This window comes from Symphalangus syndactylus, chromosome 15 (genome assembly GCF_028878055.3).
Source record: "Symphalangus syndactylus isolate Jambi chromosome 15, NHGRI_mSymSyn1-v2.1_pri, whole genome shotgun sequence".
NCBI lineage: Eukaryota > Metazoa > Chordata > Mammalia > Primates > Hylobatidae > Symphalangus > Symphalangus syndactylus.
In genome coordinates, this window is record NC_072437.2 from 85850542 (window position 1) to 85877945 (window position 27404).

The following is a 27404-nucleotide window of genomic DNA, read 5'->3' on the forward strand; positions in this document are numbered from 1 at the left end:
AGTCATACTCTAATTTTTTCTATTTTCCTCCCTTTCTGATCCTTTATCCCACTTTCTTTTTCTTCCTCTTCCTTCTCCTTCTTCTTTGTCAAATAGAGGACTGAGTTATTATCATTGATCCATACAAAGTCCCTCTCTCATTCATTTTCTTTAATTCCCACTCCCCATTTCTATTCCCCGTCTTCCCATGTGCAACCTTCTTAATATGTTTGATACGCATCTTTTTGTTTGTATGTATTTTTAGAAAATGTTTATTGTTTTGTGTGCAAAAAAAATTAATAAAAAAAATAAAATAAAATAAAATAAAGACTTCTGTGACTAGGAATGCTCCTGTGTACCCCGGTACAAGTATAAGTAGGTAACTTGGCTGGGAGTTGAAATTTAGGGGATGTGGTGCAGAGATATAATTTTACCACCAGGGGGTGTTCTTTCCTCTTCCGGAATGTTGATGAGTTTATGTAACCACAAACTAACCCTAAACCAGCCCCACTAAAAATGGGCCAGGCCAGATCCCAGGAAATGGGATTAACTTACACCATTCACAGAAATTCCCTCTTGCCCTTCCATTTTAGAGACTGTTGAGTTTTCCTTCAGTTGAGAGAATCATGCTGGCAGCAAGCCAACCTACATGAACTGTTGAAAACAGATTACACCCCTCCTGCTGATCAAAACAGGAGAATGATGACTTAAGAAGTTAGTGCAGGTAGCTATTTCTGATTATCCCCAGGGAGCAGGAGTTTCAAGTAAGCAAGAACTCAGCAGTTAGAAAGCAAACATCGAAAGGATCTGAGGGGTAGCAAAGTCTCCTGCTTGAATTTTGATCTAAGCTGATTTACAACTGAAAAAGGTTGATGCCTCATTAAAGACCAGAAAAGCCTAGGAAAATTACCAGAGAGATTTTGACAGCTTCCAGAGTCAGCCAGGGAATCTGTCCCAGCCCATTAGTATAACCAAGTTTAGAAAGCAAGGCCTTGGAGAGGTGCCCCAGGGAGATCCCCAAGGGAGTCCGTCTGAACCCAGCCAAATGCTTACTCTTGAAAAAGGAAGACTTTGTCCCCTCTGTCAGCTTTGTGCCAGAAGCTCTGTCAGGGAGAAAGGCCGTGAAGCTGAGAAATACGGGATATTAGGTCAACTAATATCAACTGCTCAACTGAAGCAAGTTCAACAAATTCAAACTTTGAGTCAATACATTATTTCCTCTTTCAATACCCAAAAGTAATACTTGCTCATTGCTGAAACCAAACAATACAGAGACTAAAGTAAAAATCAAAGGACTGTCCTCTCATGGCCAGCCCACTCTCCTCAGCCCCACTTACCAGAAATACTCACGGCTGAGAATTTGCTTATATTTTTCAGGGCTTCCTTTTTCCCGTGAATTATTTTTAAAAAATGGATCAGTCTATCTGTCTGGCTCTCCATTTATTCATTCTATGCATCTATTAATCACCCATTTGGTTTGGCTTGGTTTTTGCCAAAAAGATATATATAATATATATCTTTATATATTATACATATTATAATATATATCTTTATATATAATATATATCTTTATATATAATATATATCTTTATATATTATATATATTATAATATATATAATATATATCTTTATATATTATATATATTATAATATATATAATATATATCTTTATATATTATATATTATAATATACAATATATATAATATATATCATATAACATGTTATATGATTTATAATATATATAATATATATCATATAACATGTTATATGATATATATTATATATATTATAATATATATAATATATATCATATAACATGTTATATGATATATATTATATATTCTTTTAAGTTTTTCATTTAATTGAAATGAAACTTCATTTCAATTTAATGAAGCCGACTTTTCCAAGTCAGATCCATTCTTTCTTATAGTGACACAATATTCCATTGTATGGATTGTCCATAACTTTATTAAGCCAGTGCCCTACTGATGAACATTGGTGCTAGTCCCAGTTTCTTTTTCTATTACAAGAATGCTATAATAAAATTCTTAATTAAAAGATGTGGTTATTAATGGGTGTGTTGTGTTAAGGATCAGACATTATGCTAAGCCCTCTACAGGATATTAGGATGAATAAAATATATTCCCTGCCATCTTGGAGTTTACTCTTTTGTGTGAGAGAACTATAAAAAAAATGACATGGCAGGGCGCGGTGGCTAATGCCTGTAATCCCAGCACTTTGGGAGGCCAAGGCAGGCAGATCACTTGATCAGGAGTTTGACACCAGCCTGGCCAACATGACAAAACCCTGTCTCTACTAAAAATAGAAAAATTAGCTGGGCATTGTGACACATGCCTGTAATCCCAGCTACTTGGGAGGCTGAGGCAGGAGAATCACTTGAACCCAGGAGACAGAGGTTGCAGTGAGCCAAGATTGAGCCACTGCACTCCAGCCTGGGCAACAGAGCGAGACCAGTCTCAAATATATATATATGATGTAAGAAAAACGATTTACATACTAAATAGTTGGATTAATTATAACATATCTGTCCAGGGAGTAGAAAGGAAGGTGCTACCAATTCTGACAGTTGGGATTAGGGAAGATTTCTCTGAACTGACTTCATCTCTGTAGGGATTTGCTTTAGTCTGTTTGGCGTGGGGCAGTTGAGGTGGAAGCTTGTACTCTTAACAAAGTCATCCTGTTCACCATGCACTGAGGCAAGGAGCTCTACAATTTTTGCTATTGAATTTCCTCTAAAAAAAATTTCATAAAGATCTGGGAATGATTTGTCCTTCTTTTTTCTTTTTTTTGAGATGGAGGTCTCACTATGTTGCCCAGGCTAGTCTCAACTCCTGGGCTCAAGCGATCCCCGCCTCAGCCTCTGTGAGATGACAGGCACACGCCACTGTGCTCAGCTCTTGCTTTGTCTTCTTCTAAACTTGTTTCGCTGAGTTTAGTCTACAGCTTTGTCTGATAATCTTAAAACTCATTACAAATATTCAACATGGCCCCGCTCCTTGCTCTGTCCCAAAATGTTCTGGGTAAATATCTGATCTCCAAATCAAGCATGCCATAAATTGTTGAATTAGTATTTTTACATCTGGTGTGACTGTCTAGAGAAAGCCATTTTATCAGTACATGGAATCTAACAGTATGATTTTGAAAGAAAACATATGAAACAACTCACTTGTGACAGCAAATCTCTTTGAGTCAGAACCTTCCCAGCAATCAAGTAAACATACTGGAAAAAGAGTTTTTATTTTTAAGCAATCTTAATTAGCAGTTCTCTTTCTTATTAACATCTTCAAAGGGCTTTCAGCTCCTCCCTAGATGAAAGGTCCTGCGTAAAGACAAATTATTAGTATGCTCACAAAATACACACACTCAATGCAGGAAAAGTGCAAACAGTTTAACTCCACAGCCTGCAATGTTCTTGAGATGCTTTGATCTGCCGGGATAGCCATCAATTATTCTATATCCTTTACTCTCTAAATGGATGCATCAAAGCATGTTCATGCACACCCTTGTAAATCCAGCTGTTTATTTCAAAATAGTTCTGAATTAACCCTTGTTTCCTTTTTCCTTTGTTGAGAGCTGCTGATTCAGCTTATTGGGGAAAGGGTATATGTAACCTTGGGTTTAGAGTAGAAAATAATCTTTTTTTGCTCTATAAAGATGTCCATGGGCCAGGCGCAGTGGCTCATGCCTGTAACACCAGCACTTTGGGAGGTCGAGGAGGGCAGATCACCTGAGGTCAGGAGTTTTTGAGACCAGCCTGGTCAACATGGTGAAACCCCGTCTCTACCAGAAAATAAAAAAATTAGCAGGGTGTGATAGCAGGCGCCTGTAGTCCCAGCTATTCGGGAGGCTGAGGCAGAGGAATCGCTTGAACCCAGGAGATGGAGATTGCAGTGAGCTGAGATTGTATGACTGCACTCCAGCCTGGGCGACACAGCGAGACTCCATCTCAAATAAAAAAAAAAGATGTTCATGACATAAAAATGTACATTAATAAAGATTCATTGGTAACCTGGGAAAATATATATAATAAGTGAAAAAAGCATGATACAAAAATTTATAGTGTATTATCACAACTGTAATACTAATAATTGCTAACATGAATTAAATACAACAGTTCCAATCACTGACCTGAATGCTTTACCTGTGTGATATACTTTAATCTTCACAATGAGATGAATATTGTCATCTCTCTTTTACATATAAAGAAACTGAAGCTCAGAAAGGTTAAGTAACTAGACCATGATCACACAGCCCGTCAGTGGTAGAGCTGATGGGGTTCTACCTGGTACTGACTGACAACAAAGCTTTGTGATGGTCCTGCTGCCTTTTAACAGTGAATATACCTAGGCAGAGAGATTTGGGGTGATTTTTCCCCTACTTTTTTACACTTACACATTTTTTTAAGAATAAGCAAAACTAACATACTAACTACATGAAGTAATCAAATAAAATTAATAAAGAGGGCTGAGTAGCTCTTTTATTCATGGCGTGATAACTTGAGATAAATATCGGTAACGTGTCATTAAGCTCAAAGTTGTCTGGGCCTCTGCTTCCTTATCTTTAAAATGAAAGGGTTGCACCAAGCAATCTCAAAGGCACCTTTCAATTTTCATATTACTTTAGTTCATTGTTTCTGATTATGCTTCAGAGATGGCACTTTTCCTCAGCAATAAGTCGGTTGTAGTTCCCTAAATTTGCTCAAAGAGCATACCAAAGGAAGAACCAAAGGACTGATTGGGATTCATCTTTAACACCACAGAAGAATAAAGACTACCTTTGTTAATGATGAGTTTTGAATAAGTATTAATGTAAAATTGTTACATACTTATTAAATTGTAATTGTACATAACTAATAAGCATATAAATTTTTATTGTATATATTTAAGGTTTACATAATGTCTTGATATACATATAGAGCGTGAAAAGGTTAGTATAGTTAGCAAATTAACCCATCCATCATCTCAGTTATAGTTTTTTTGTGTGTGCGACAAGAATACCTAAAATCTACTTTTTTAGCAAAAATTATTAAATACAGTTCTCATGTACATTCCATCTTTAGATTTGTTCATCCTTCATATCTTCTATTTTGTATCCTTTGTCCTGCAGCTCCCCATTAAGCATATTTTTCTGATCTAATTCCAGAGTGAAAGATAAGTTGTGTTGGATATCAGTGCTAGGTCTTTTTCTGACCAGGGTTTAGTTTGGACATGTCTGGAATGCAAGAGTGAGAAACCCTTTGAAACTACATGGAGAGTAGGTGTTTCCAGCTGAGAGGAGCATTTGATCTTTACTTGGAAAAAAAGTACCTGCACTACAAAGAAAGGTTGCTTGTCTCCACAGAAGGTTGAGTTCCCCCACAGGAAGCATGTGGCACCAACCGTGAAAAAAGAACAGAACTATCTGTAGTGCTATAAATATTAAGATGTCTGGGAAACATGAAGAATTTTTATTTCTGGCTACATTTATTTATCATTTCTATTTTTGATAATAGACTCGTCTTTATTTGGAACTCTTTTATTCCCAGTGTTGTATTTTTCAACATAGGGAAATGTAATGATTCAGCACATAACAGGTATCCAATAAATACTAGCTCAATAAAGAAAGTATATTAACATTTAAGCTTTAATTAGAAGTACGGCTTTTCTAAGGTAAGTTTTAGGAACAGTTCTCTTCCTTTGATTAGTATCCAGAACTCCATCTTCTGAAGACCCTAGCATCTTCACATCAACTTTTAAAAGCTTTCCATACCACATAGACCAAAGATTCAAATATAAAAAATGAAATAATTTTTATACTAGATATGGAAGAATTTATTTATCATCTTAAAATGGGGAAGGGCTTTCTACTATTTCTAAAAATCAGGAGCTTACAAAGGAAAATGATAAAGTTAGTAAAGTTAATAGAATAATTAAAATCTTTAGTAAAAGCAAAGAACAACAAAACATATGCACATAATAAGAACAATTAAAAGATTAACAACAAACAAATAGAAAAGGTTTGCCACCCATATCAAGATAAAATAACAATCTACCAATATATGAAGAGTTCCTAGCAATCAATAAGGAAAGGACTGATAAACAATAGAAAAAGGGCAGAGAAAATGAATTGAGAGTTCACAGAAAAGGAGGCAGGTAAGGCTCTTAAACCTAAAAGCAGATGCTCAACTAAAGTCATAATTAGAGAAACACAGGATATAATTATACTAAGTTGTTGTGCCCTATGCATCAGATTGCCAAAAATCTACAAATTTCATACATGCTCTGTAGTCAAGACCTCGGGAAGAGAAGACTGCATTATGAGTGGGAGGGTAAATTGGTACAACCTCTATGGAGGACAATTCAGCAGTGTCTCTCAAAATTACAAATCCACACAGCCAAAGGACGATTTATCCTGAAACTAACAAAGCATAAGCTTCAGGGACCCTCACTTGCACAACTCCTTTTCGAGGCTCTGGGAGAAGCCCTAATGATTTTTCAATAATATTATATGTTTTTGGAATCTTTGCAAAGTAAGGGATTTTAGTCACAATTGGTTAAGACCACTGCTCTCTTTCTACTTGGACATCTCCTCCATCACACTTTCCTTTGTGAAGTGTGGCAATGGAGCGGCATCAGGAACTTTTGGGATCTAGCTAAAGGGAAATTGACCTGGAGATTCATTAAGGTTTGGGTTTATTAGGATGAATTTATGTCTTGTGCAATCTCCGCATGTATAGCCAGGTTGTGGCTAGGTGTCCTGGTGTAGGAATGGTTTCCAGAAATACTCCTACCGCCCACTGTGCTAACCACCTGCCACTCTAACTAGAAGATGCAGAACCAGAGGTCATATTGAAACATAAGCATGTCTTATAATGCTTGATACCAGAATTATGTAGGTAGTAGAAAAGAAACAAGGATTGAAATATGTGGAGCCAGAAGCCAGTCTGTGGAAAATTATTTTAATACTAGTCATGTAAGATAACAAGCAGAATGTTTCATTATTACAGATGCCTGGTCAAAATGGGTGTTTTAGCCTATCAGGAATGTACCTGATGATGCAGCATTTAAAGAACTCATCATATATTCATAATTTTTTTTTTAAAAATGGGAATCACATGAAATAGAATTTCTCAGAATTTCCGGGTTGTAGGATACAAACCTATAGCAGCACTAGACATAGCAAGCATGTCTGTGTGAAACTGAATGCTTAATGCATCATAGCTGTCAATAATAAAAACAAGAATTTCAATCAACCATGCTAAAGAGAAGACTGAATTCTCTTTCTGCTTTCTGTCTTTAAAATGATGTTACAAAACTGTGGTCACATAAGGAGGTAATCCAAGTCTGTACAGCGAAAAAAGATAGAGAAAAAAGCTTTATAAATGTGTGTCAGAGTTAATTAGTAAAAATATTATGTTATTTTTCAAGGTTCTGTGATAGTTATGGTATTTGTTAGCTTTTTAAAATTAGTAATTTATTGTGATTTCATTTTATTGTTTACATTAGTTATTTGGTTTTGTACCTACTTTAGATTTGATAATTTGTATTTATTTAATCAGAACTTCAGAAGGCCCTAGAAAGCTGCATTTTTAAGGAGGACCTCCTCTCTGGATGCCCTTCCCCACTTCCCCTCATTTTAACGAGGATTCTAGGTGAATTAAAAGTATGTTTTGGGAAGCAATTTTAACCTTCATTGTGTGTCAGGTTATATATTCAGTAACATTAAGTTGTAAATCATGTAATAGAAGAAAAATACTTGTTATACAAAGTGTTAATAGAGGCCTAAATACAATATGGTTTTTAAAATAAAATAAAATGAATTCATGTGTATATTGTTGTAATCATAAAGATAAGAACGTTAAATTGAAAGCTATACAATGAGAAACATTAATGGCAAATCCAAGTACAAATGAAAATGTTCTCTGAATTTCCAGGTTTCATCGAGCATCAAAACCCACCAATCTTTCAGTCCTTTTCTTATATATTATTCTGTAACCACATTCTCCACATTTGACTGGATTGCTAGACTTCATGTCATTTTCTGTGTGACATTCTCTACAGTTACATGCCATTGGCTGCTGCTTTGGGGTTTGAATGTCCTTCTGGGTGTCCATTGTTAGTCCCTACACAGCATGATGAAATTTCTCACTCTTGTATCATTTTTCTTAATGAAGGCTCACAAAATTATAATTGTTCAGGTATACAACCTGGATTAGTATTTGTAATTACCCAAATGTCTCAGAAAAATTTCAACTGGGGGAATTTATCTTAGAGTTGTTCTTGTACAGTTATGAAATGGCATGTGTACAAGGTTAGTCACTGCAAAACTGTAACAGAAAAAGGTTGAACTCAGTGGGGATCTGGTTAAACAGATCATGGTACATCCTGCATAATGGAATAATGTACAGCTCTGAAAAATGAGGACACAGTCTATATTCTGATATGGAAAGGGCTACAAGATATATTGCCCAATGAAGAAAAACAAAGCTTAGAACAATGTGTACAGCATGCTACCTTTCATTTTAAAAATAAAGAAGGAAGAATAGAAACATTAACTTTTGTTTATTTTTACATAAATAAGTTCTGGAAATGAATACAAGTGATTGTAGGGAGGGGACATTGAGTGGAATGCACTGAGGTGGGAATGAGATTGTTCACTCTATAGCCCCATACAAGAGTTGTATATTCACTATTCAGAAGTTAAATAAAAAAATATATATGTATATATATATATATATACGTGTATATATATATATATATATACACGTATATATATATATTTTTTCCCTTTAGAAACAGAGTCTTGTTCTGTCACCCAGGCTGGAGTCCAGTGGCAAGATCTCGGCTTACTGCAACCTCTGCCTCCCAGGTTCAAGCGATTCTCCTGCCTCAGCCTCCCGAGGCTGAGGCTAATTTTTGTATTTTTTGGTAGAGATGGGGTTCCATCATGTTGGCCAGGCTGGTCTCAAACTCCTGACTTTAGGTGATCCTAAAGGCCAAGGTCTCCCAAAATGCTGGAATTACAGGCGTGAGCCATCGTGCCCGGCTAAATTTTAATATATTGTTCTTCACTTTGGCCACACTCATGGAGGGGGGTATTTCCAGACACCTTTTTGGCATCTTTTTGAAACGCTGTTCAGTTGCTCATTAGCCATCAGATTAAAATTCATGCCTATTCATTTCTGCAGTATTCATATAATCTGCTCTCTATCAAAAAAACTGTGAAAATTATCTGAGTGAATTTAATGTAACAGCTTAAGAAAAACTGGATAATACCAATGAAAATATTTAATTATGTGAGAAATTTAAAACATCCCCACTTCAAAAGAAATAAAGGCAAACACTGGGATTTATTATCTTGAATACCCCCATTTACAGAAAATAAAAGGAAAACATTAAAACTATCTAATTGATAATAAGCTACGGACATGAATAAGAAATTCTAAAAACATAAAAGTATTAAGCTTAGAAGTCATCATTAGCTTCCATCATCTGCTCCACACAAATTCAACATACTGCAAAGTGTTGTCAATTTTGCCTTCTAAGTATCTTTCCATTGTTCTCACCCTAGTCTAAGCCACCATTTTCTCTCTTCAAGACTAGCACAAAATGGGCAAAGCACCTAAACAAACATTTTTGAAAGAAGACACACAGACACTCATGCCTGTAATCCCAATACTTTGGGAGGCTGAGGCAGGAATATAGCTTGAGCGCAGGAGTTCGAGGCTGCAGTGAAGTAGAATTGCCACTGCACTCCAGCCTGGGCAATAGAGCAACACTCTGTTTCAAAAAGAAAGAAAAAGAGCTGTACATTATTTCACAGGTGTGTGAAAAAAATGCCCAATGTGACTGATCATCAGGGAAATGCAAATTGAAACAGCAATGAGATATCATCTCACACCCATTAGGATGGCAATTACCAAAAAGACAAAGATACAACAAGCATTGACAAGGGTATGGAGAAAAGTGAATCCCTATGAACTGATGGTGGAAATGTAAATTAATACAGACATTATGGAAAATTGTATGGAGGTTTTTCAAGAAATTAAAAAATAAAAGTAGCATGTGATCCTCAATCCTTCTTCTGGGGTATATATCCAAGGGAAATGAAATCAGTATGTGGAAGAGATATCTGCATTTCCATGTTTATTACAGCACTATTCACAGTAGCAAAGATACAGAAACAATACAAGTATCCATCAACAGATGAATGGATCAAGAAAAAAAATACACACACACACACACACACACACACACAATGGAATACCATTCAGCCATAAAAAGAATGAAATCCTACCATTTGTGACAACATAGATAAACCCGGGAGACACCATATTAAGTGAAATAAGCCAGGCACAGAAAACAAATACCACATGATCTCATTTATATGTGGAATCTAAAAAAGTCAAACTCATAGCAGCAGAGAGTAGAATGGTGGTTACCAGGGGCTGAGAGAGGGGGAGGAATTGAGGAGATATCAGCCAAACTATACAGAATTTCAGTTACACAGGAGGAATAAGCTCAAGTGATTTATTGTTTAACATGGTGAGTATAGTTAAAAACAATACTGTATTCTTGAAAAATTGCTAAGGGCATAGATTTTCAATGTTCTTGCCACTAAAAAACTGATAAGCGAGGCAATGCACAATGCCATTTAGCCTGATTTAGCCATTTCACAATGTATACATATTTCAAAACATGTTTCACACCATAAATATATACTATTGTGACATAAATATATATATTTATGTCAATTAAATTTGTGTCAATTAAAAAATTTGTGTCAATTAAAAAATTTGTGTCAATTAAAAAATTTGTGTCAATTAAAAAAAAAAAAAGACAGGCCGGGCATGGTGGCTCACGCCTCTAATCCCAGCACTTTGGGAGGCTGAGGCAGGCAGATTGCGAGGTCAGGAGTTCGAGATCAGCCTGGCCAACATGGTGAAACCTCATCTCTACTAAAAATACAAAAATTAGCCGGGCGTGGTGGTGCATGCCTGTAATCCCAGCTACTCAGGAGGCTGAGGAAGGAGAATCACTTGAACCTGGAAGGCGGAGGTTGCAGTGAGCCAAGATGGCGCCATTGCACTCCAGCCTGGGTAATAGAGTGAGACTTCATCTCAAAAAAAAAAAAGAAAAGAAAAAATAAAAGACTAGCACAACACCCTTTAAATGGCCTTCCTGGACTCCCTCTACGTCTCCCTCATTGCATTCTCTACACAGTGAGATCATTTTAAAAGACGAGTCTAATTATATCTCAAATGCACACACCTTTAAGACCCTTCACTGACCTCCCAGTGCTTACAAGGCAAAGATTAAACTTCTTTAAGGCTTCTTCTCCTGTCAGGGCTTTTAAATACTGATGTACCCTCCCCCATTGCCCTATCCTTTGTCTTCACTCATTACTCTTCACTCATTACCCCACCTCCTCTGACCTAACCAACTCCTCCTCACACGTCAGATCTCATCTAAAAGACCACTTTGTCAGGGAGGCTTTCCAAAGCAGTCCAGAACCCTCGTTCCACATTAGTAAAGCACCCGTACAGCTCCTTCATGGGGCTTTGCACATCATTCCAATTCACTGTGGGAGAAGTGGGGAGGGAAGGCCTCCTACACTCCACCAGGGCAGTGGCTGCTGTTCACTGCACCTAGCACTGCATCTGACACCTGGAAGACCCTTATTAAAACATTTGTTGGGCAAGTGAATAAACATTACTGATAATAAAATAAACGGACCTTAGAACAAACAGACACTAATTTGGCCTGTAAAACAGGCAAAAAAAAAAAAAATTAAAAAGAAGGCCACTGTTCACTTGTCACTAGAAGGTGTAAAGCAACCTTCTACATTTTCATATCTTTTAGTTGAGGTAAATTTTGCATAATATAAAATTAACCGTTGGAAAGTAGACAATTAAGTACATTCACAATGATGAGCAACCATCAGCCATCACCTCTATCTAGTTCCAAATATTTCCATCACCCCGAAAGGAAACCTAGTACTCATTAAGCTGTTGCTCTCTGATATGGTTTGGATCTATGTCCCTGCCCAAATCTTATGTTCAACCATAATCTCCAGTGCTGAAAGTGGGGCCTGGTGGGAGGTGATTGAATCATGGTGGTTGTTTCTCAGGAATGGTTTAACACCATCCACTTGGTGCTGTTCTCGTCATAGTGAGTGAGTTCTTGCAGGCTCTGGTTGTTAAAAGTGTGTAGCACCTCCCCACACTCTCTCTTGCTCTTACTCCTGCCATGTAGAGACGCCTGCTCCCCCTTTGCCTTTCACCATGAATAACAGCTCCCTGAGGCCCCCCCAGAAACAGATGCTGCCATGCTTCCTGTACAGCTTACAGAACCCTGAGACAATTAAACCTCTTTTCTTTATAAATTACCTTGTCTCAGGAATTTCTTTTATTTATTTATTTATTGAAACAACGTCTTGCCCTGTCGCCCAGGCTGGAGTGCAGCAGTGCAATCAAGGTTCACAGCAACCTCTGCCACTGGGCTCAGGCGATTCTCCCACCTCAGTCTCCAGAGTAGCTGGGACTACAGGTGCACACCACCATGCCCAGCTAATTTTTGTAATTTTTTTTGTAGAGATGGGGTTTTGCCATGTTGCCCACGCTGGTCTCAAACTCCTGTACTCAAGCGATCTGCCTGCCTCAGCCTCCCAAAGTGCTGGGATTATAGGCTTGAGCCACCAAGCCTGGCCTAGGAATTTCTTTGTAGCAATGTGAGAATGAACTAACACACTCCCCAACCTCCCCTATCCCCAGTCTCTGGCAACCACCAATCTGCTTTCTGTCTGGATTTACCTATTCTTGGCCTTTTATATAAGTGGAATCATACAATATGCAGTCTTTTGCATCTGGCTTCTTTCACTTAGCGTAATGTATTCAAGAGGATTCATCTAAATTGTAGCATGGATCAGAACTTCATTCCTTATTATAATGGAATAGTACTCTACTGTATGTATATACCACAATTTTTATATCCATTAATCTGTTGATGAACATTCGGTTTGTTCTGCCTTTTGGCTATTGTGAACAGTGCTGCTACGATCTCTTACCTTTTTGAAGGGCGTGTAAACTGGTATTGGACAAACTGATTACCATGCTTGCTAGGCTCTCATCCACGCATCTGGCAGGGTTGCTCCATAATGGCACATTGGTTGGGACTGATCCTCCAGTGCTTGTGCCATCAGGGTTAAATATTTTGAATAATTATAAACAGATTACCATAAATTCAACAAAGTGGGGGACATGTTCTGCTCCCATTAACCCCACAAAGGACTAAGACAGAGGTAGGTACTTTACCAAAGACAGCCAAATATAATGTGTGCGAGTGACCAATGAGGTAGCCAGAAGGAAAATGCAGCCTAAATAGGCATGATGACTGTTAGCTAAGCCAGTCCGATTTCTTATGTGGGGAAAATGAACTAAAAATATGGATAGAAATTGAAGAGTTGGTAATGGGAGCAGAAGATGAAAAAGGCCAGCTGCGAATGGCTGATTTCTGGAGCAGAGCTTCTTGAGCTGTGACTGCTGATGGACAAGGTAGCTGGTCCCCAGAGCTCCCCTGCATCCTGAACAACCTTCAGTTGCACCCTGTGTGGCTCAGTGAGTTCTTATTTGTTCTTTGCAGTTACTATGAGGCCTGGTTTCATGGCTTAGATTCCTGCCCTAAATATTTCTACAATTGTCATTCCTACAAACCTCCCAATGACTGAGGTAACCTGAGTGATTCTTTGCATCCAAAAGAGCTTAAGGAAAACACCTTTGAAAAGAAGTTAGGTTATAGATATCAAGAGCTTTATAATCATTCAGTCTTTGATCCAATAATTCCTCTCTGGAGCTCTAGTCTAAGACAACGATCCCAGATTCAGAAAAACCGCATGCACAAGGAAGTTAATCTCAATTTTAGTTTAGTGCAAGAAATTGGAAATGTGTCCAACTGTCAGCAAATGATTAAAAAAAGGAAAAAAATAAATAGCCTAAATTAGATTAAAAACTTATTTATTAAGAATTATGTGTATGAATAGTTTTATATTCATACTGAAGTATTGTTCTATAATGATTTTTATTTTAAAAAGGCAGGAAATATATATTTATATGGAAAATATTAACAGAAAGACACATAACAAAATATGAATAATGATTGTCCTTGGGTGATTTTTTTGCCGTTATTTAAAAGATTTTTATGAAACATGCATGTGTTGTTTTTATAATAAGAAAATGCTTTTTTAGGACGGCGGTGGCTGCTCAAGCCTGTAATCCTAGCACTTTGGGAGGCTGAGGCAGGTGGATCACGGGAGATCAGGAGTTCGAGACCAGCCTGAGCAACATGGAGAAACCATGTTTCTACTGAAAATACAAAATTAGCTGGGCAAGGTGGCACATGCCTGTAATGCCAGTTACTCGGGAGGCTGAGGCAGGAGAATCGCTTGAACCCAGGAGGCGGAGGTTGCAGTGAGCCGAGATCGTGCCGTTGCAGTGAGCCGAGATCGTGCCATTGCACTCTAGCCTGGGAGACAAGAGTGAAACTCTGTTTCACAAAAAAAAAAAAAAAAAAGCTTTTTTAAAAAGCAAGGTATAGCATGGCTTTTAGGCAGAAACAAATCATCCTAAGCTGATATTTACTTCTTAGAAAAGAGGGAGGGACAAAAGCTTCAGTACTAGTAGAAAACTAAAAGAAAAAGATCACAGAGACATGGAGAATTCAACCTCCACTGAATTCCTGAAGGAGCCAGATGGTATTCCAGTTCTCCAGAAGGCACAGGATACTGCCTTTTGAGGGAAGGTCAAAGAAGGGTTTGCTTTAGCTGGGAACACTATGCCAAATCTAAGTCCACAGTGGCCACCCAGACATAGAGCTTATTAGGAAAAGCTCACGCCATTCCAGATGACAGTTCCAAATGGGCAGACTTGTAATTTTTCCATGTGGATCAGAAACATGTACCCACCATACAGCATTGCAGTGAAACTCCAAGAATGGCAGCAGGCGGGAGGTAGAGCAGTTAATTAATTAAACACTTATTTATTGAATGTTTACTATGTTTGGGCACTATTGTGAGCCATAGGGATAAAAATTCCTGCCCTCATGGTGCACACATGCTACAGTGTGGGGTTGCAAGATAAGGAGAGAGGGAAACAATACATAAAAAGTAGCAGCAAATATAGCATGTTAGACACATATGGAGAAAAATAAAACAGTGGAAGGAGTTCAGGAGAGTCTGTTGTCAGGTTCTTAGAGTTTAAAGAGGTGATGAGGTAAGGTGGTGCAAGGATATTTGAGTGAAGATGTGAAGAAGATGAGAAATTGAGTTCAAGAAAAACATTCTAGACAAAGGGAACAGGCTGGGCGCAGTGGCTCACACCTGTAATCCCAGTACTTTGGGAGGCCGAGACGGGAGGATCACCCAAGGTCAGGAGTTCGAGACCAGCCTGACTAATATGGAGAAACCCCGTCTCTACTAAAAATACAAAATTAGCAAGGGCCCGTAATCCCAGCTACTCAGAAGGCTGAGGCAGGAGAATCGCTTGAACCCGGGAGGCAGAGGTTGCGGTGAGCAGAGATCACACCATTGCATGGCAGCCTGGGCAACAAGAGCGAAACCCCATCTCTAAAAAAAAAAAAAAAAAAAAGACAAAGGGAGTAGCAAATACAAAGACCCTGGGGCAGGATTGTATCTGGCCTGTTCAAGGAATGCAAGGAGGTCAGTGTGGTTGGGAGCAGAGTGAGCAAGGCAGGGATGGGGAGTGGTGGGAGGAGAAGGAGTACAGGAGGGTCAGGTCATATATAGCCTTGAAAGCCATTGTAAGGAGAAAGAAGGAGACAAATGCACCCACAGATGCTGACTGATAAAGATGCATGTGGCAAAGATCAGTCCAAGGCCCCTAGCCCAGGTCACTAGGAGTAGGTTATGTCATTTGCTGAGACAGCAAACAAAGAGGAAGGTCAGATTTGTGCCAGGGAGGGCATGGGAAGAAAAGAAAGGAAGAAATCATAAATTTGTTTGGGAAGTTTTTTTGTTTTTTTTTTTTTTGGAGGGACCAGTGGGGCCCAGAAGTTGGAACTGGTACCTCAGGAAACTGGTCGGGATAGAGATGCAGTTGATGAATTAACAGCAGAGTGCGAAATTATGAAAGTGAATGAGAAAATGACAGCAGGACATGCTAATAAACAGTTGTTGAATCAACCTTGTGAAACTGTTCAAGAATGTATTTTATTAGGTTCTTTTGCCAGAAGAGGAACAGAGATAAGTGACCTCAGATACTGAGGTTATTGTAAAGCTGCACAGGAAGCTAGAATACATTGTCACATAGCAATCAGGACTCATGGAGCCTGAAAGGTCATTGAGGTGCAGTTATTGGGACCAGCCTACATGTTCACGTGCCCACCACAGGAATCTTTCTAGTCACAGAGCCACTCTGCCTCTGCTTCTATTGCTCTTGATAGGGTATTTCTCTTTCTCCCTCAATCTCAATCTCAATCTCTGTCCATATTCCTCAAAAGAAATTCTCTAATTTATTTGGTTAGTGATCACCTATGAGAGAGAACATTTGATTAGAACTCTAACATTTTTTAGACTGGGCATGGTGGCTCACACCTGTAATCCCAGCACTTTGGGAGGCCGAGGTGGGTGGATCACCTGAGGTCAGGAGTTTGAGACCAGCCTGGTCAACATGGTGAAACTCTGTCTCTACTAAAAACACAAAAACATTAGTCAGGCGTGGTGGTGGGTGCCTATAATCCCAGCTACTCAGGAGGCTGAGGCAGGAGAATAGCATGAACCCTGGAGGTAGAGGTTAAAAAGTTAGCAGCTATGGTGGTGCACACCTGTAGTCCTAGCTACTTGGGAGGCTGAGGTGGGAGGATTGCTTGAGCCCAGAAATTCAAGCCTGCAGTGAGCCATGATTGTACCACTGCACTCCAGCCTGAGCAACAGAGCAAGATCTTGTCTCTAAAAAAAAAAAAAAAAAAAAAAAAAATCATGTAGATGATGTTTAAATAATGGGATTGATGAGATTACCAAGTAGAGATTGTAGAAATGAGAAGACCTGGAATCAACCAACATTTAAAAGTCAGACATAGAGGCTGGGTGTGGTGGCTCTCACCTGTATTCTCAGCACTTTGGGAGGCCGAGGTGGGCAGATCACCTGAAGTCTGGAGTTAAAGACCAGCCTGGCCAACATGGCGAAACCCCATCTTTACTAAAAATACAAAAATTAGCCAGGCATGGTGGTGCATGCCTGTAATCCTAGCTACTCAGGAGGCTGGAGCAGGAGAATCGCTTGAACCTGGGAGATGGAGGTTGCCGTGAGCCGAGATTGTGCCACTGCACTCCAGCCTGGATGACAGAGCAAGACTTTGTCTCAAAAAAAAAAAAAAAAAAAGATAAAGTAAAATTAAAAATGTGGTCTAAACCAGTGGTTCTTACATCTGACTGTACACAGAATTAAACTGGGAGTTTTAAAAATACGGATTCCTGGGCCCACCCCTTCAGCTTCTGATTCACTGGGAAACACAGGAAAGTACCAGGGGCTCCCCAACAGGAGCCTATGGCTTAGAAGCCTTCGTGCAGCCGTAGACATTGACAGCAAAATGAGGTTAACCCAGAGATGATCTCACTGCCACCATCCCAGGACCTCCCTTCCCCAGTACCTATGGAAAAAGAATTCCAGCTTACACTGAGCACAATGATCCCATGATGATGGGGGGGCCGCTGGCCACATAAGGTGGGGGTTCTCTAAAGCCAAGAAGTGGCAACCACTCTCCAGACTGACGTGAGACCAGACCCTGGTTATAGCAGCTCCCTTGGCTTCAGAACCAGGCCTTCAGGTACAAGGCAGGGTGTGTCACTCTCCCCAGGGGCCTGTGAACTTCATGGAGAATTCTAGCAACATGATTTTATACCCACTTGTATCATACCTAAAAATTATTAGAAGAAAACTGAATATGGTCTTGTGATAAACAGAATAATACCCATCCCCTCCCCCTACCAGTGACGTCTACATCCTACTCCTTGACACTGTGAATATGTTAGGTCACACAGTAAAAACAGATGGTTACTAATCTACTGTTTTAACTGACTGACGGATGGGAAGATTATCCTGGTTTCTCTGAGGGGGCCCGAAGTCATCACAAGGGTCCTTAAAAGCTGAACACGGAGGCAACAGAGAGATCAAGAGAGGTAACAGCGTGAGAAGGACTCAGCTCCACATTGCCAGGAAATGGGGCCAGAAGCCAAGGCATATGGACAGCCTTTAGAAGTTGGAAAAGGTTGGCTGGTCATGGTGGCTCATGCCTGTAATCCCAGTGCTTTGGGAGGCCAAGCAGGGTGGATCACGAGGTCAGGAGTTCGAGACCAGCCTTCCAACAGAGTTATGTTGTAACCCTGTCTCTATTAAAAATATAAAAAATTAACCGGGTGTGGTGGTAGGCACCTGTAATCCCAGCTACTAGGAGGCTGAGGCAGGAGAATCTCTTGAACCTGGGAGGCAGAGGTTGCAGTAAGCCGAGACCATGCCACTGCACTCTAGCCTGGGCAACAGAGCAAGACTCTACCTCAAAAATAAAATAAAAAAAAGTTGGAAAAGGTGGACTGGCCCAGTGGTTCATGTTTGTAATCCCAGCACTTTGGGAGGCTGAGGCAGGTGGATCACCTGAGGTCAGGAGTTCAAGACTACCCTGGCCAACATGGTGAAACCCCATCTCTACTAAAAAAATATATAAAAAATTAGCCAGACATGGTGGTGGGCACCTGTAATCCCAGGTACCCAGGAGGCTGAGTCAGGAAGAATTGCTTGAACCTGGGAGGCAGAGGTTGCAGTGAGCCGAGATCATGCCACTGTACTCCAGCCTGGGCGACAGAGCAAGACTCTGTCTCAAAAAAAAAAAAAAAAAAAAGTTGAAAAAGGCAAGAGACAGATTGCTGTACTCTAAAGCTATCAAAGAGACACACATTGCTGCTGACACCTTGATTTAGCCTAGTGAGACCCACATCAGACTTCTGACCTCCAGAACTGCAAGATAATAAATTTGCATTGGTTTAAACCACTAAATTTCTAGTAAACTTTTTTTTTTACAGCAGAAACAGGAAACTAAAACCCATGACCAAGTTCTCAAATTTTGTTTTTCATTAGAATGCAAGGAAAGGAAAGTATAACTTAAGAGTCTGGCAGATTCTCCTTTTTGTTGCAAGGCCCTGCAAGTCACCCCAATATTTTACTTTTCTTCTCTTTAATAGACAAAGAAAATTGTGTATCTAAGGTGACCAGGCTCATTTATCAGGCCAAGTTTTTAGCACAGTATGATAGGATTGTGGTAAGATCCAGGATCCATATTTTAAAAATCTCCCTAGGCATCTCTAATATGCAGCCAGGTTTGCAAACCACTGGTCTACAATTTAAATTCTAACCAACATAATTACGACGTGGCTGCATTCCTAGAGAATGAGTACTGGTGGGTTATCATTAATCTGGGAGGACAGAACACAGGTGATGAAGATTCTCATTCTGTGACCTGCAGAATGGAATGGCCAGCATGTATATTCAATGTGAATGTGGCACCAAATGGAAAACAGGAGGAGGAGGGCATTTTAATTCATTAATGGGGGTTGTTAGGACGGAGGGTTTATTGATTCTGAGGGCAGGTGACAGCAGGCTGAGGAGGTGCCAGATGAGTTGCTGGGAGTTGAATGCTGTTCAGAGAAGGCAAATTCAGGATAATATACCGTCTGTAACAGGGAAGGACATAGCACAATAACTGGCAGGGCTAGGGAAGACCTTGCAAAATTGGAAAAGTGTCCAGAGACAAGGTCAGTGGCAGAGTAGGGGGTGTGAGGGAATGCAGGAGGGCCACTTGGCCTGGGCCTCCATTCACGTATCTCCTGAAATTTAGACTCCTGACATCTCTCAATATCTGATAAGGTGTTTGTTAATGTAAAAACATGCAAAGCATGCCAGTTTAATAATTTCATTTTTGCATCGTTTCCTTTGTTAATGTATGAGGAGCGTGAAAACATGAGGCTAGTGGCCTAGATGTCTCAACTTCAAAAGTCCATGGTGGCTCACAAGATCCATTCAGCCCTGCGGTTTATGAAGCAGTCCTAAGTGGACCCCCATAGGATATTTTTGGAAGGACACACTAAGAACAGTGAGGGTCTCTAGTGATCTGGGCCAGGAGAGTTGGAATCCAGAGAGGAAAAGAGATTTACTTGTTTTTTTTCCTAAATACAATTTTAATAGATCCTTTTTTTGTTTTCCTCTTTTCCTCCCAGAGTTATACATGCACTTAATCCAAAATGTCAAACACCAAGTCTTGTTATTAAAAAAAAATAGCAGTCCTTTAGTCTCTCCTCCCCATTTCCTACACTTTAACCTTTTAGATAATTCTTTTGGTATTTACTTCCAGGTCTCTACATTAACATGCTTGAAATACTGTTCCTTGATTTTTCAACTATAGCCATTATCTATAGACAATGGGTAGAAGATTAGGATTTGGTGTCTTTCCTCCTGCTGTCGCAGTGGGATACACTCATCCTTCCCCATCTCCCATCCTTCCAACAGAATTATGTTGTAATGCTGGTAATGTGAATGTTTAATGTGTATGTTAGAGCAATAGTCACAGCTAAGCCATATAGTAAACTATGACCACTTTCTCTTTTCTGAACACCTTTTTTTTTTCTTTGAGACGGGGTCTTGCTCTGTCACCCAGCCCCGATAATTTTTGTATCTTTTTTTGGAGATGGGGTTTCACCTTGTTGCCCAGGCTGGTCTTGAACTCCTGATCTCAAGCGATCCACCCACCTCTGCCTCCCAAAGTGCTGGGATTATAGGTATGAACTACTGCGCCCAGCCTCCTGCACACTTTTCTTTGTTGCTGCTGGAGGTAATAACTGTTTTGGTTTTTGTTTGCTTCATTTTCTATGTACATATTTATATTTGCTATTGGTCTATGTCTGCTGTCAAGGCATTCAGAATTTTCAGATAGTCTAGTAATTTCACCAGTCTCCTAAAAAAAAAATCTCTCCCATAGCCTTATAGAATATGCTCTAACCTGCACCTGAGACATAGCTCTCATCTTGGAATCTCCCTTCACCAGCATCCCAGAGATTCTCTTGCCTCGTTCCTGTTTAAACATTGGAGTCTTCTTTCTTAGTTTATTATTTTGACATATGTTTGGGGACATCCTAAGGCAGGGACATGGAATATAAATTCTCGAGAAGTTGGATGTCAGAAAATGTTTATTTTTACTCTACTCTGACACTTGATGGATTCTTTGGGCCAAGTATAGAATTCTAGAGTGGAAACAATTTTTCTTGAGAATTTCGAAAGCCATTCCAATCTGGCCTTCAGGGTTGCTATTGAGAAGTCTGAAGCCATTCTGATTTGTCATCCTTTAGGTAGGACTTGTTTGCTCCTCCTCTTTGGAAGCCTGTAGCATCTGTTCTTTGTCCTCACTGTTTTGAGATATCACACTGGTGTGCCTTAGTGTGGGTCTATTCTCTTTGTGCTGGCATTTGGTGGCCCTTTCATTCCAAAAATGCATGCTTGTTAGTTGTGGGAAATTATTTCTTTAATGACTTCCACTCCTCTGGTTTCTCTGTTCACTCTTTTTGGAAATCCTATTTGCAATATTAAACCTTCTGTTCTGTTTTCTTGATTTTCCTTTTTTTTTTTTTTTTTTTGAGACAGAGTCTCGCTCTGTCACCCAGGCTGGAGTGCAGTGGTGCAATCTTGGCTCACTGCAACATCTGCCTCCCAGGTTCAAGCAACTCTTGTGCCTCAGCCTCCCAAGTAGCTGGGATTACAGGTGCCTGCCACCAAGCCCAGCTGTATTTTCCTGATTTTCTTGTATTTCCTTTCATTTGTCCTTTTTTTTCTCTTTTGCTATAATTTCAGAGATTTGCTTTTCTTTATTTTCTCTTACTGAATTTTTAATTTTGTTATCATATTTCTAATTTCCAAGAGTTCTTATGTGTTCCCTGAATGCTCCTTTTACTAATGTTATATTCCTTTTTGATGGTTATGTATCTTACCTCTGAGGATATTAATCAGAGGATATTTGACATTTTCTTCAACCTGTACAGTCTCTCTTTCCTTGAAGTTGCTTTTTCCTATTCATCTTGGTCTCTGTTTTTCGTGTGAGAGGTTTTCCTCGGTGCCTGTTAAACCTTGATTATCTGTTAATATTTAAGAACAGAGCTAAAAAGCTGAGTAGAGATTTTGAACCAATAGGGACTTGTTGGCTGGAGGCTCCACGACATGTTCTGGCTGGGTTATCTGGCTGAAGGACCCACACAGTACTGCCTTTAAATTTTCACTCTTGGGGAGATCAAATTCCCCTTAGAAGACTCTTCCGGGCTCATGCTCAAAGGGTATAATCTGGCCACCAGCATCATGGGAGCTCATTGGGGAAAGAGCAGTGGGTCTCAGTGTCTGTTCACTTAATTTCTTGGTTTCCAGCACAGCAGCTAGCCCTCAACTCTGCCCAGTGTCCTCCTATCTGTGGACCTTCCGTTATAGACTCTGCGGTGGGGACAGGCTACTGGCCTGGTTGTGCTGAAAGGGGAGGGACCTGAGAGTCAAACTGCTTCCTAAACAGACTTTGAACCACTCCCAGTTTTAGGAGGCCCCACATCACTTCCAGGAACCTGGCGCTGCCAATTCCTGAGCCTTTGTGGGATTCTGGTTGGTTTCTCAAATTTCCTCACTGCTGACTTAGGATTCAGTTTTCCTAGGTCTGTTGTATTGTTGGCCATACTTCTTACTTTCTAGCTTTCAAAATATTGTTGCTATGAGGAGTTGAAAAAAAATGTTGTTGCTATCATTTCTTCCCTTTTTATTAGAAAGATAAAAAATGCCAAATGCCAGCACAAAGAGAATAGACCCACACTAAGGCAAACCAGTGTGATATCTCAAAACAGTGAGGACAAAGAACAGATGCTACAGGCTTCCAAAGAGGAGTAGCAAACAAGTCCTACCTAAAGGATGACAAATCAGAATGGCATCAGACTTCTCAATAGCAACCCTGAAGGCCAGATGTGTGTGTCTGTGTGTGTGTGTTTTGCTCTCCATCTGCACCTGGAAGTTGGGAGATTTACTTATCACTCTTTAATTTTTTCTGTTGTTTTATTGTTTAATCAATGTTTTAGTTACAAACTATTAATTATCGCAAATTGTTCTACTTTTTTTTTTTTTTTTTTTGAGATGCAGTCTCTCTCTGTTACCCAGGCTGCAGTGCAATGGCGCAATCTCGGCTCACTGCAACTTCCGCCTGCCGGGTTCAAGTGATTCTCCTGCTTTGATTCTCCTGCTTCAGCCTCCTAAGTAGCTGGGATTACAGGTGTGTGTCACCACACCCAGCTAATTTTTGTATTTTTAGTAGAGACGGGGTTTCATTATGTTGGTCAGGCTGGTCTCAAACTCTTGACCTTGTGATTCGCCCGCCTCAGCCTCCCAAGGTGCTGGGATTACAGGCGTGAGCCACGGCACCTGGCAAGAATTGTTTTGCTTTTTAAGATAATCTAGTTCATTTTTTTTCAAAGCAGCTATGAGAGTATAGCCTGTAAGAACTGCAAAATAATGATCAGCCTTTAAGGCTTTGAGTGGTTCCCAAGTGCTGAGCTCTGTCATATCTGCATGTATGTGCATGTATATTTACAAAGGAGACAGCTGTGGCCGACATGGAGAAGGTAATGTACCCACAAATGGTGACGCAAGACCAATAAAAAATAATACACCTATAAGTAGGAAATGAAGTAGGTCACAATGAGTCATCATCCGTTGTGTGAAATTTCTTAGGTTATTGTTACCTCAGCCCAGAGAAAAGTTTTCAATTCAGCTGGACACGAGTTATCTCACTTATAATGAATCTTCTGAAGCCATTAGTTGTTTCCTAATTTTTTGATTGTACAACCTTATAAGAAAAACATTTCAGCATACCCTCAAATATGTAAATGTATTTATTTTCAGGTTATACATGTCATATCAATATCAGTACAATACTAATATACAAATAAGTAGGGATTTTTTAAAGGATGCAATAGAAAATAAAATTAGAAGTTCTAATATTTTCCTCTAGTACCTCAGTGGATCATCTTAAACACCATGAAATTTTCCACCATGATGAATATCCAAACACTTAGACAAGGTTTTCGAAAGACTCTTACTCAGACCCTACCTAGGCATCCTGAATCAGAACTTCTGAGGGTATGGCCCTAATGAGACAGCCAAATGCCTAGGCAGATAAAAAGGGGTCCCCGGAGAATCGCTGACCCTCCCCACAGGTGTTTACATCAGATGTTTTTGTGCAGATGAAGGAACTTGCCCAGGGCCTTGTTTGAGCATGCCCACATGAGCCCTGGGGGAGCAGGGTGGAGTCACAGGCAGGGGGAGGAGCCCTGGGATTCAATCTGTGAAGTGGGGAGCCTGTTTTCGCTTTGCTGAGGTTTTTTTTCATTTTTCCCTTTTCACCCAATAAAATCCTGCTCTATTCACCCTTCAATGTGTCCACGTGCCTAATTTTCTTGGTCATGTGACAAGAACCTGGTTTTAGCTGAGCCAGGAGCAAAATTCTAAAACACTAGCAAGGACATTTTGAAAAAGTTTCCCTGCTGATTACCATGTGCACCTTTGGTTTAAAAATACAATTCTAGGCCGGGCGCGGTGGCTCACGCTTGTAATCCCAGCACTTTGGGAGGCCGAGGCGGGCGGATCACGAGGTCAGGAGATCGAGACCACGGTGAAACCCCGTCTCTACTAAAAATACAAAAAATTAGCTGGGCGTGGTGGTGGGCGCCTGTAGTCCCAGCTACTCGGAGAGGCTGAGGCAGGAGAATGGCGTGAACCCGGGAGGCGGAGCTTGCAGTGAGCCGAGATTGCGCCACTGCACTCCAGCCTGGGCGACAGAGCGAGACTCCGTCTCAAAAAAAAAAAAAAAAAAAAAAAAAAATACAATTCTAAAGATACAATAATTAGAACCCCTAAAGGCCAGGCGCGGTGGCTCACGCCTGTAATCCCAGCACTTTGGGAGGCTAAGGCAGGCGGATCATGAGGTCAGGAGTTCAAGACCATCCTGACCAACATGGTGAAACTCCGTCTTTACTAAAATACAAAAATCAGCCCAGTGTGGTGGCGGGTGCCTGTAATCCCAGCTACTCGGGAGGCTGTGGCAGGGGAATTGCTTGAACCCGGGAGGCGGAGGTTGCAGTGAGCCAAGATCACGCCACTGCACTCCAGCCTGGGTGACAGAGCCAGACTCCATCTCAAAAAAAAAAAAAAAAAATAGAATCAAATCAAAAAGTAGTCAAATGGCTACTGAATGCAAAGATCAGTCAATTAACGCTGGGAAATGTATAGTTCAATAGACTATCTGGATCATCATGTGCCTCAAAAAACATTGTGCTCTCCTCCCAACTCCATATTTTTCTTCCTCTGTCTCTGTCCTTTCCTTTCTATTTTATTAATTTATTATTTTTTTTTTGAGATGGAGATCTCTCTAAGTTGCGCAGGTTGCTCTCAAATGATCCTCCTGCCTCGGCCTCCCAAGGTGCTGGGATCACAAGTATAAGCCAACGTGCCTGGTCTCCCCTCAATTTTAATATAACTTGAACTTTACTATTATACGCATAGATATTCATTATAGAAAATATAGATAAGCAAAAAAAGAAAATAAAAATGAATTCATAATTCTACCATTCCAAAATAATGAAAATGTTTATTCACAGCCTTCAAGATATTTGTGCAAACATGTATTTAAAAGGGAATTGGCCGGGGGCAGTGACTCACGTGTGTAATACCAGCACTTTGGGAGGCCAAGGTGGACAGATCACCTGAGATCAGGAGTTTGAGACCAGCCTGGCCGACGTGGTGAAACCCCGTCTCTACTAAAAATAAAAAAATTAGCAGTGCATGGTGGCAGGCGCTGTTAATCCCAGCTACTCCAGAGGCTGAGGCAGGAGAATTGCTTGAACCCAGGAGGAGGAGGTTACAGTGAGCCGAGATCGTGCCATTGCACTCCAGCCTGGGAGACAAGAGTGAAACTCCGTCTCAAAAAATATATATAAATAAATAAATATAAAAGGGAATCATACTGTACATGCCATTTTTAACCTGACTTTTTTCACTGTGTAATTACGTATTTTTGTCCGAGATAATAAGAATGAAAGCTCTGACGGAGCCAGGAACAGTGGCAAGAGAGCTGATCGGCAAAGAGCAGGTGGTGGGATCAGAAACTCCCCCACTAACCTGCTGAACTGCCATCCTCTCCCTCATATTCTCTTCCTTCTACCTTCTGATCCTCCCTGACTTCATCTCTCTTCCTCTGTTTGCCTTCTACATGCTCTTTCCCTTTCTTTTTTCTTTCACCTTCTACCCTCAATTCTCTCTACTAAAGCAACCAAGGCCTTCTCGACAAGGATTAATATTTAATAGAATTAAACTTCCTGTTAATTTGACAAGGGATGCATAACCAGGAAGCTGGAGCGACAGCTGCACCCTCCTCTGAAGCGGGGATTTTCTGAGCAAGCCCAGGCAAGAACCCTCGGTTCTTCTTCTTCTTTTTCTTTTTTCTGAGACAGAGTTTCATTCTTGTTGCCCCCCAGGCTGGAGTGCAATGGCATGATCTTGGCTCACTTCTCCTGCCTCAGCCTCCCAAGTAGCTGGGATTAGAGGCATGTGCCATCATGCCCGGCTAATTTTGTATTTTTAGTAGAGACGGGGTTTCACCATGTTAGTCAGTCTTGTCTCCAACTCCTGATCTCAGGTGATCCACCCGCCACGGCCTCCCAAAGTGCTGGGATTACAGGCATGAGCCACCACACCCAGCCTGAGCCCTCTGTTCTTGATAACTATCTGTTATTTCCACTCGGGAGCCCAAATTAAAGTTCCTTATTTGTCTTAGAAGCAAGGTGCGGCCAGAGGCAGCGGGGTACCCAGGTTGTCAGAGAAGAATCACGTCAGGAAGATTGCACTTCTGGAATTGAAACCAAGGGAGAGATGGTTGACAGAAGATGAGGACTGAGAAGGAGGCAGGCATGAAAATCCAGAACAAACCAGCTGCGGAGCTTTCCCACTGGTGTTACAAAACTGGTCACAGAAAACCAGTTCCTCTTGCTTTAGGTGGCAAGAATCTTCTACATGCTGGTTACCTCAACCCCACTGACAAAGACATTTCCACCTGCAGTTATTAATCCACTGGTAGTGAGGAAAGTTTTCTGAACTTGAAAACTTCATTGGGCTGGTGTGAAAGAAAGTAAGCACTTTCTACTACAGTAAAGCCAAATTGTGTTTTTCAGAGGCTGTGGAAAATTACTATTGTCATTAAATGCAATGCTCCCAAACCAATGACGTTCTTAGGCATGATATTGTCATTGGCTTTATTAACTAGGAGAGGCTACATTACCCAGCTCTCTAAAGGCACTC

At 40.3% G+C, this 27404-nt stretch overlaps 1 protein-coding gene across 1 annotated transcript; it reads right to left on the reverse strand.

The window, feature by feature from the left end:
• Positions 1-7916: 7916 nt before the first annotated feature.
• On the reverse strand, positions 7917-8093 carry LOC129463567 (DNA-directed RNA polymerases I, II, and III subunit RPABC4-like). Its single transcript, XM_055244213.1, has one exon. The coding sequence runs from the start codon at positions 8091-8093 to the stop codon at positions 7917-7919; it is 177 nt and encodes a 58-aa protein (XP_055100188.1).
• Between the last annotated feature and the right edge of the window lie 19311 nt (positions 8094-27404).

Coding starts and splice junctions, on each gene's coding strand:
- LOC129463567 (XM_055244213.1), bottom strand. CDS start 8,093: ATGGACACCCAGAAGGACATTCAAACCCCAAAGCAGCAGCCAATGGCA.